The 10000-nt window shown below is 39.5% G+C and overlaps 1 protein-coding gene across 1 annotated transcript in view; it reads left to right on the top strand.

The window, feature by feature from the left end:
* The window catches only part of LOC137977606 (uncharacterized), a 20956-nt gene that overhangs the window by 9019 nt on the left and 1937 nt on the right, over nucleotides 1-10000 (top strand). Inside the window, exons 5-13 of the mRNA XM_068824886.1 lie at nucleotides 79-1034; nucleotides 2023-2481; nucleotides 2739-2951; nucleotides 3218-3612; nucleotides 5267-5441; nucleotides 5927-6146; nucleotides 6509-6702; nucleotides 7595-7724; nucleotides 8771-9020. Coding sequence (XP_068680987.1) covers nucleotides 79-1034; nucleotides 2023-2481; nucleotides 2739-2951; nucleotides 3218-3612; nucleotides 5267-5441; nucleotides 5927-6146; nucleotides 6509-6702; nucleotides 7595-7724; nucleotides 8771-9020 — 2992 coding nt within the window. The remainder of the gene's footprint in view (nucleotides 1-78; nucleotides 1035-2022; nucleotides 2482-2738; nucleotides 2952-3217; nucleotides 3613-5266; nucleotides 5442-5926; nucleotides 6147-6508; nucleotides 6703-7594; nucleotides 7725-8770; nucleotides 9021-10000) is intronic.

The raw sequence follows: 10000 nt of genomic DNA, 5'->3' as shown, positions 1-10000 counted from the left end.
GAAATACCAGGAACAAACCATGAAACTGAAATTTCTCGTTATCAGTATGTTAAAATCCAAGTGTTTCCATTTTCACAGAGTGCTTGCACACATCTCAACCTGTGCCCGTGGCCTTCTGTTATGTGCCATCTCGCCATCAAATGCAACAATACCTCCTGAAGAAACCTAGGACAAATGGACAGTCAAGCACAGTTATTGCCTCACCTGTGGACAGAAAGATTTGTTTTTTTGGCCCTCAGGACCCATGTGAAGCGAGAAGGCCTTGCAACTCTTCCGGCAGGATCAGTACTGATCAGAGTGTTTGGCGATACTTGCAAGAGGATAAGTTATGGTTAACTGTGCTAGAGTATTACTACAGCTTATGCAATGTGTCCCCTGAGAAAAGAAGTCAAGCAATGAATGTTTATATCCGAAAAAGAGTCAAACACAAAAGTGAAAGAAAGGAAAGTAAAAAATATCTGTCTTATGCAGAACTTGCACATAAATTAGGTATACTTACTGTCAAGACACATAAACATGATTCAAAGCAAAGTTCAGGAAACCCAAAGGATTCAAGTAAAAGTGACTTTGAGGTACAATCATGTTCAGTGAGAACTCTGTCAATAGACAGTGTCAGCAGTGAAACAGATCACAATTCAGAGAAACAGGACTCTAACAACTCTACTGGGTTTCCAGTGTGTGATTTACTCAGAGATGCCACTGTGTCAGGAAATTCAAATGATGCCAAAACAATCTGTAGTCAGACAGATATGAAACTCCCAAATAGTTCAACTAGCTGTCAAAAGCCAGATGGTTCTTTGCAAACATCATCTTCAGAGGAAGATATTGCTTGTCATGGGAATTTTTCAAAAGATTGTGGAACTACACTTACATCACCATGTGAAAAATATGCAAATGTACTTGTTACTATGGATACAGAGTTGATGGAGAGGTTGTCAGCTTCACCTTCGAGTAATTGGAGTTTAAGCGATGATCTTGTCCTTGTGCGGTTTTTATGTGAAATTTGTGAAAAATCGAGTCAAGGCAGATCAAAGGTAAGGAAACAAGGAATTCATTGAGAGGATAGATTGAAAAAGCTCTCAGAGGGTCTGAATCAAGGATCAATCAAGATCAGATCAAGGATGTTGAAAAGCTTTATTTCATGTGGCCTTGTGAAACCTAAGTTTATTTTACCAAAAAGGTTTTTTTTTTCTTTAGATTCCAAAGCTTTGTTTACTAAACCTTTTCTGCTGGGGTGCAGCAGTGGCACAGTGGTGAGAGCACTCGCTTCCCACCAATATGGCCCGGGTCCGATTCCTAGACTCGGCATTATATGTGTGTTGAGTTTGTTGGTTCTCTACTCCGCAGCAAGAGGTTTCTTCACCGGGAACTCCAGTTTTTCCTCTCCTCAAAAACCAACATTTGATTGGATTTGTGTCAATTGTTGATTTCAGTTTACAGTGTCCCCAATTAGTGCTCCAGTGCTAGAGGACTACACACTTAAATAAAGTTCCTTTCCTTTCTTTTTCCAAAACTTTAAATACAAAGACACACTATAAAAGGTATGGTACCAGCTCAGCCACGTGCAGATGATTTGTCAATCAACTGTGGACGCATGGACACAAAGCTCTGTGATATAATTTGTGCAATAATAAAGCTCCCAACTGGAATTTGACCATAACATGTTATAAGATATTATCAGTGTTTTTTGCTCTAAATTCCCAGTCACTCTTTTCTCTCTGGAAATAATTTTATCTTTTGAGGTTTCCATCTATGTGTTGCGGTTTGTTGATCGTCATCTTGGATTATCAGTCGTCTTTAAATGGATAAGAACATAAGCAGAGCGTGAAGCGATGCCTTGTATAGTGCATCTTTGTGTTTAAGTCTTAGTTTACAGTAGTTAAGGAAGTTGTGTATTCTTGCAGAAACATCCTGTTTAGTTATGTTTGGGAGAGATGAAGAGAGAGTTGGAATGGGTTCAACTTTATTCTTTGCCGTTCTTTGCCGTTTTCACTTGTACTGTTTCTTTGATATTTATTGCAGGGTTGGTTTAATGCTGAATATGCCCTCACTGAACTGTTCTCTAAGACCAGCATCATGAATCACTCCTGTCTGTCCTCTTATTCTTTTGAGAGCTTGGCTTATCGATGCATTGTTTTGTGTAGAATTGCTCAAGTTCTTGATTCTGCACTCCATCTTGTTAGTGGCCCCTCAGTTCTGGCAGAACAGAACTTTTGTCCCAATAAATATGGTCTTGAATCATTTACGGAGTCATCTTTCGTATCATCATGGCGGTCATGGGATGCTGGCAGCTCTCCTGGTCCTCTTTTTAAGCCCATCAATGAAGAAGCAACAAGCTCTTTTGTTCTGAAAAATGCTGGTGATGATCTTCTGATGGAAAACACAAAGCAAACTCATGGCAAAGCCCATGGCAAGCGGACAAAGGCCTCGCCGTTATCGCTGGAAAATCTCCAGGAAAAACTGAAGGCAGTAAAAAAGAAGGTATGTTATAGGAGTAATTAGGCAGAAGTGGTTTTACATTCTGTGGCATCTTTGAGTGAGACTGGTAGTCTGATTTCTCAAGTTGAATGCAATTAGAATCAAAGGAAATTGAAATGAAAGTAGTTGATGTCAATGTTACCGGTAAGAGGATACAAAAAAACTTGAACACGTCAATGGCTGTGGATAGAAATGTATAAATTGGTTTGGACCTGTCTTTTTCTCTACATCTTAACAAGTTAAGATTTGCATAATTGCAGATTTCTTTCATTGAGGAACAGAAGCAGATGCTTCACAACATTCAGGAGCAGACTGGAGTTATACATGGTGAATCAGAGTTGGAATTGGATGCTGTTGATATTAATCTTCAGCGAAGTGAGTTGTTGCTGAAGCAGCAAAAACAGGAGAATTATAGGAGTCTTGTGCTTGCACTCTTAAAGAAACTCAAGGAGGAGGAAAGGCTACTTTCGAAGGTATGCCATGCAGACAGGTAATGGTAACGAATCCGATCCAACCAACGCATCGATTAACACCCTAGGACACATACATACAGGACGTTTTTAAACTGGCTGTCTTAACTTGTAAACATGTCGTTTTTGTATCAAGCTTTAACTTTTTATTTGACTCATTGGTGTGTAAAAAGTGGCGACAGATCCTAATGTACATAGAGACAATGGTCACACTACAACGTTAGTCTGTAAATTGTTGCTCTTCTTTTTTATCTTTGAACATCCATCAGAAGGTGGAATCTGCAACAGAAGTGCTAAAAAGGAATAGCGGTGATTCTTCAATAACAAAGTGTTCCTCTGAGGAAAGAAAGTCCATTCCAGAGCCAACGTTATTATCTCACAAATTGAGTACAAGCCCTGTGAATACTCAAGAAAGTGATGGTAGTCCTGTGCGTTTCAGTTTGGCGTCATTGCTTCCAAAGATACGCTTTTTGTTGCCTCTGTGCAGTCAGCGATGGCGCTTGGTCCATGAGCTATTGCACGCCACTGAGCTGTCTGCACCAGAGTACATGCCTGTAATCACAGTTGACAGAAGAGTGCCACTGATTGAACGGCATGCTAACACAGGAAGCAGTGTGTTCTTGCAAGTCAACCATGAACTGAAGAAGGAAAAACTTCATTTCCGGTATGTTTTGTTTTCGTTCTGCATTGTGAATGACAAGGTTTTTCATAATTTAAACACTCAAAACGAACAGACACATATCGTCAGGATTTTAATGGTCACTTTTCTGGAGTCACTAAAATTTAAATCATGTGACTGAATATAACTCAGTGGTACTATGATAAAACAAGAAAAATAGGCATGCATTGTGTATGTGTGGTAGTGCAATAACACATCGCTTTATTCCATAACTGTCAACTGAGCTGCGTTTTGTTTTTCAGGAGATTCAAGTTGTCTTTGCATAATATGTACATGTAGCTCTAATAGTACGCAATATTGTTTTGGTACTGTTTATCATTTTAGTGCTATGGTACATGTGTAGATGTCGTAGGTAAAATTAATAGGCCCCTGAGAAGACATGTGGTTACTAGTAAAATCCTAAACCCAGAAAGATTGAAGAAAATAAAAGGGAATGCAGAAGGACTAAGGAAGGTGCAGATTTTGTTTGCCTGCTTTGTGAAAGCAAATATTTATGCAAAAGTAAATAAATATGATATGCTATTTATAAAGTAAATTTTGTGAAATTAAAACGTTAAAACCAAACGTTTTCGGCTGTTTGCCATCATCAGGGTTAAAAAATATAGATATACAGCTTTTAGGAAGAGCAGAAGGAAGTTTTCAGGAAGTGTCGATAGACAATAACATATTTTGCCATCAGCAACAAAATTTGCGACATTTGCAAAATTTTTGCTTCGTTCAATTTTTCTGTTGTACTTTTGGCTTCGCAAGTAAATCGAAAGTGACGTCAATTTCAGCGGCCGCCATGATCAAGTTATCTTGCGTGTTTACTAACTAATCGCAAAAAAAAGGATACATCTGTGTTTCCTTTTTTTTCTTCCAACTGTTCTAAAGTTTGACAAGAAATGTGCAAATTCAACACAAAAGATCACAATCGCCTAACTCTTGAGGTTGACCATTGTTTCTGTAAGGTCAAAAATTCACTCTCCTAGACGAGGTTATTTATCGCCAGGTATTCCATCGATTTGGAAATAGCAGCTACTTTATTATTCATCAGCGTCACAATTTTTTGCTGATTTTGGGGCTCATTTTGTTGAAACTCAACCAAAACAACAACAACAACAACAACAATATTTATTAATAAACTCACACTTAGACTAATTACTAAGGATTGAAAGCACGCTTCCAACAGACCTTGTTTATTTTGGTGAGTTATGCACACGCTGCAGTCCTATTGCCACCACGGACTTACACTCTTACAACCCGGTGACATAATGTGTAGTGGACTGTAAGTGCACTACACACTATTACACACTACACACATACAGTGCACTAGCACAAAAATCCGGCACTTTCTTTTTTCCTTCGGATTTTGAAACTATGTTATCTAAACACTAAGTGACCCGAGTTTTAAGCCTTAATTTTAAAAAGATACCTGTTTATTTTAATTGGAATTTTCCAATTTAATGGTCTGCCATTGTTATTTTTAAAATCTTGAGAGTTGGATCGAGGAGAAAATGACGTCAATATGCAGCACGGGAAGCAAGGCTTTTTAAGACTTGTTGTTGTAAAATAAAAATGAAAGTGAAACCATTCTTTCCTTTTTCATTAGTTTCTGCATCATCTGGATATTCACAGTTATGTCTCTTCTGTTTTTCAGTTGGAACAAATGGAAATATGATCAGTGGTGGGAAGTGAAATTTGTTGGTGAAGGAATCATTGATCAGGGAGGAGGTTTCCGTGATTCTCTGGCTGAGATTTCTGATGAACTTTGCCCTGTTGATGACAGCATCCCTGATATTTTACCATACTTCATTAAGACTCCCAATCACAAGGTAATGAACACGCTGTGTCAAAAACCGAGAATTGGATTGCCTATGCTCTCTCGGGTCAAGGCAAATGTGGGTCACATGACCATTACCGTTCCACTGCGGTATCCTATTATGGGATTCACTGTCTCAGAATATCAGATAGATATTAGATCAATTGCAAAATTCATTAAAGAATCACATTATTTATTTATTTTTAACCTATCTTATTACATGTTAGTTCATATTTATTATAGTTAATATTTATTCATAGTTGTTATTATTTACGCAATTCAGGCATTTGGCTGCAATGTAAATTATTTCTAATAAACTCTAAACTCTGAAATCTACCGCGTATTTGAATCAAAGGACTCCCCTTCGGCAATCTTGTAGTGGATATTCTTAATTCTTTCTTATAATATTAACAATGAAGATTTCGTGGAATTACCGTCAGGACCGAGCAAATTGGATGTGTTCTGATTTGGTTCAAATACTTTCCCTTTGACTCGCAGGAGGGGGCTGGTGATTTTGTTGACTGTTTCATACCCAACCCTGGCTGTAATGATCTGCGCATTTACCGCTGGATTGGTGTACTTATTGGAGGAGTGTTCCGAAGCGATGAAAGTCTAACGCTGTCTTTTCCTCCCTTTGTTTGGAAACTTCTTGTTGGAGAACATGTCACGTGGGCCAAGGACTTTGTTGCTATTGATGAGGCCACGGTTCACATGATTGGTGAGATTTCCAGATTTTATTTCCAAAAAGTATATAAATTCGGGAACCCATAACCAGAAACCTACAAGTCTAATACCAGTAGGTCAATGTAACGGCATTTTCACAGATCAAGTTAGACTTTGCTTGCACGAGTGACCATTCTCAATCCCATGGGTAATAATTTCTCACGCAAGACTTGTGATTAGCAGGAAAGGTCCGTCTTCCCGGGGAAAATCATTCTAGAGATAACTTGGCCAGTTAAAACGCCATTGGACAAACACAATGAGTTGTACGTTCCTAGTAATAGACTCCTTATAAATCCTGATGCGACGTAAGCGTGATGTACACCTCGATTTTACTCCATTTTTCTCTCTGCATTGCAGATGAACTAGAAGTCCAAGACGAAGAGTCATATGAAAGTAACTATGGCAACGAATGTACCTTCTCCACTGTCTTGAGTGACGGCCGTTGTGTTGCGCTACTCTCAGAGGGAGAGGGGAGGGTGGTGAAACCTGGGGAGAGGCAGGAGTACGCTGCTTTGGTCAGGAGATCGCGTATGACGGAGTTTACAAAACAGGTACGGCAATACATTTAGTCCAGTTTCGAGTTCGCCATGACCGCTGAAGAAAAGCACTGAGAGCGCATTTTTACAGGGTTAGCCGGAACATATTCACAAATTCCAGCGAGAAGAGTACCTGTTTACAACTCTGTCTATAGTTTTATTTTCAAATTTCAGGCACCTTCCCGCCGGTTTGTGTGAATACTTTACTGTACGTCGAGACTAACGCTGTATCAATATGTCATTAGTGTTTGTATTCAGCAGTAATTCTAAAATTAGAAAAGGGACTGTTAGGGTCAAACGCTTTCCGTTTCATGGACAAACCCCTTAAAGCTTGAAAGCGTGCGTTTTTGCTGAATTTCGCAACAAAAAATTGCTCGACAAAAGAAAGCCCAATCGAATCATTCTTTACTGTAAAGTGTTTCAAAGTTCAGCCAAACCGAAGACACTTCCATCTATCGGAAACAGATCCATAACCTTGGTTCGTGCCTTGGTTAATCTTTCTCCTTGTACTTGTACTTGTACTTCTACCTCTCGCTCTAGGCGTTTCTCTGATTACATTCGCTGAAAGACCTACTTGATGGAACGTCCTCGCTGTTCGGCATTTTGAAAGAGGCCAGTGTATGAGACGCCCCAAGCATTGATTCAAAGAAACAAGTAAATTCAGCACTTGTTCCCTTGTTTCCTTTAAAAATTTGCTTGTGGTCCCTCGTTCCCGAAATTACTTTCAAACTTGTTCCCAGCTTTTTAATCCCTAAAATTGTTTATGTTCTCTTGTTCCCTGTGATTTTTTCACATTGTTCCCCCGTTCCCCATTTCAAATTAGCCATGTTCCTTTATTCGCCAAAACCCCTGGGAGGGACTCAACAGTCGTAATGGATTTGAGAATTTATATTTTTTTGGCCTGTAGGTTCAAGCTATGAAAGAGGGTTTAATGACAGTTGTACCTGAATCAGTACTTGCCCTTCTCACATGGGGAAACTTGGAGCGAGGAGTTTGTGGCGACCGAGATATTTCTCTTGCTCATCTCAAGGGGGCATGTAAGGGGAAATGATTCTTTTTGCTCTCTTCTGATATTTTTGGACTCCTTGACTTGAACTTATTTACAAGTCTATGCAAGCTTTAATTTTAAATTCTCGACAAACTCGTTCGGTGGGCATAGGCTGTTAGATCTGTAAAACTGGAGGAACTAGATACTGATAACTCGATGTTGTGTACAATTTGGTTTGATTTCTTGGTAAAAGTGAAGGATGCCTGGGGTCTAAAAAATCATTGAAATTATGGGTTGTACAAATTGGCCAATTGAAATGCATCAATGGTAAAGGTTGTCTTAATGGTTGATACGCGCATGCGTATTAGCTAATATTGTCATGACCAGTAGTCACGTAGTTAGCAACCGAAATACCGAGAAATTTGGGGGGAAAAAAGCATCAGCGCTTATTTGTACCGCATACACCTACTTAATGCGAGTGGTACCATTGACAGACTACTGTATATATGGCATCTTGTAATATTTCCGTTCATTGCAGCAGAAAATCCTTCAGTTAGGTCAGTAAGAAATGTTGTTTTTTTCCTTTTTTATTCTATCGGGCAAATTTGACATCGCATATTTTTGAGAGGTCGCCTTAAAAAAGATCTCTCCGCAACCTTTAGAACGTGCTGGTTGGAGTCACAAAATAGCCCGTAGAAAAGAAATACATGCGTTCTTTTCTTTGCTTATTTGCTAGGTAAGCGTTATGAAGATTTTTGCTTTCGAGGTAAACTTGCATATACGGGTACAAACGTGTACTCTTTTCAGTGTTGGCTCTACGAGATCGTGAAATCATGTTTACCTAGTTCATAGCTGACTATAAAATATACTTGTGTAACCGATTTAGACTGATTTAAAGTTGCATGAATCATACAACAAGATACGAACACAGAAGTTCTTTTTTTTTCACGTTAAATTATAGTGAATGCTGATGAAAAATATTCCGATGAGACCTTTCAATTTTCTTTTTGATTCTGAAAATTTCCCTCATAATTGAGTTGGCATTTATGATTGCCGCAAATTCTGACCAAATACCATTGCGATTTTTCTCGACAGGTAAATATGGTGACGATTGGACTGACTCATGTGATTCAGTCAAACATCTTTGGACCGTTCTGTCCCAGTTCTCTTCAACTGAGCGCAGTCGCTTCCTTCGGTTTGTGACTGGACGCAAGAGGCCTCCTGCACCGTTTACTGTGGCCAAGGCGGGCGGAGACAAGGATGGCCTGCCACATGCTTCCACTTGTGCTAGTACCTTGTTTCTACCCGAGTACTCATCTGCGGCTGTTGCTAAGGAGAAACTGAGGTTAGCAAAGTGTTTTACTCAGGGCCGTCTATTTTGTCGTTTATAACGTGTAGCAGAGTTGTGCTATCAGCATTTATAACAACGCTCTTTTGTATGCGCCCAACTTGTAAAGCCCTTCATTCTTGAGGATAATTCTCTTCACCCTGTAGAGATATATCGTGTTTTACTTGTACTAATGTGCCTCCAGAAGTTCATATCCCAAAAGTGTCGATCTCTCTCATTTGGCCTTGGCTCATCAGTTTTACGGTATTATCTAAATTTAGAATACAGGTCCTGCCAAATAGTGCCCAATCAGATTGGGCCTAATGACTGCAACGCTCCTGATTGGACCGCAACCAAGTAGCCGCACGATGGGTGCACGTGCGAAACCCGCTACGTTTTGTTACCGCAAAAATCTAGCCGTTCTAAAAATAGCCAATGCCTTTAAGTGCCCCTGTGATAAAAAAAAATCAGTTCCTTTTTTTCTTCAGATTTTGAAAGTATGTTTGCTTAACACGTGACTGGCAAAATTTTGAGCTTTATTTTTATCCAAAGTTTCGGATTTCACGGTCCGCCATTACTCACGTTCAAAACCGACCTACTAGACCTTTTCCAGGGAAAGGACGTCAAAGGCTCACAAGCTTAAAATTTCAGCGTGTGAGTTGAGCCTGTTATATACGCAAAACGCGAGTTTAAACCGGTCTGAAAGCCCAAAACTCCCGTGCTGCATATTAATTCTGCGGTGTACACACGCATTGCATTCCTAAACTAGTGAGACCACAGGTAGCCCAGGCTCACTGTGTGTGCCACATTGGTAAATATAGAGAACATATGAGGCGAAGTTTAGGTCTGGAAATTTGCTAGAAAATGGATATAAAAATCGATGAAACTTACCATGTGGTGAGCTGTTGTTTTCTTTAATACGTACACGAAGTTTCGGGGAAAATGGTCCCCGTTCACCTTCCTTCATAGTATAGTGACAAGGTAGGAGACTGAAGCCA

Source organism: Montipora foliosa, chromosome 11 (assembly GCF_036669935.1).
Source record: "Montipora foliosa isolate CH-2021 chromosome 11, ASM3666993v2, whole genome shotgun sequence".
Lineage (NCBI taxonomy): Eukaryota > Metazoa > Cnidaria > Anthozoa > Scleractinia > Acroporidae > Montipora > Montipora foliosa.
The sequence above is the reverse complement of the archived record's forward strand: the minus strand, read 5'-3'. Positions and strand labels throughout refer to the sequence as shown.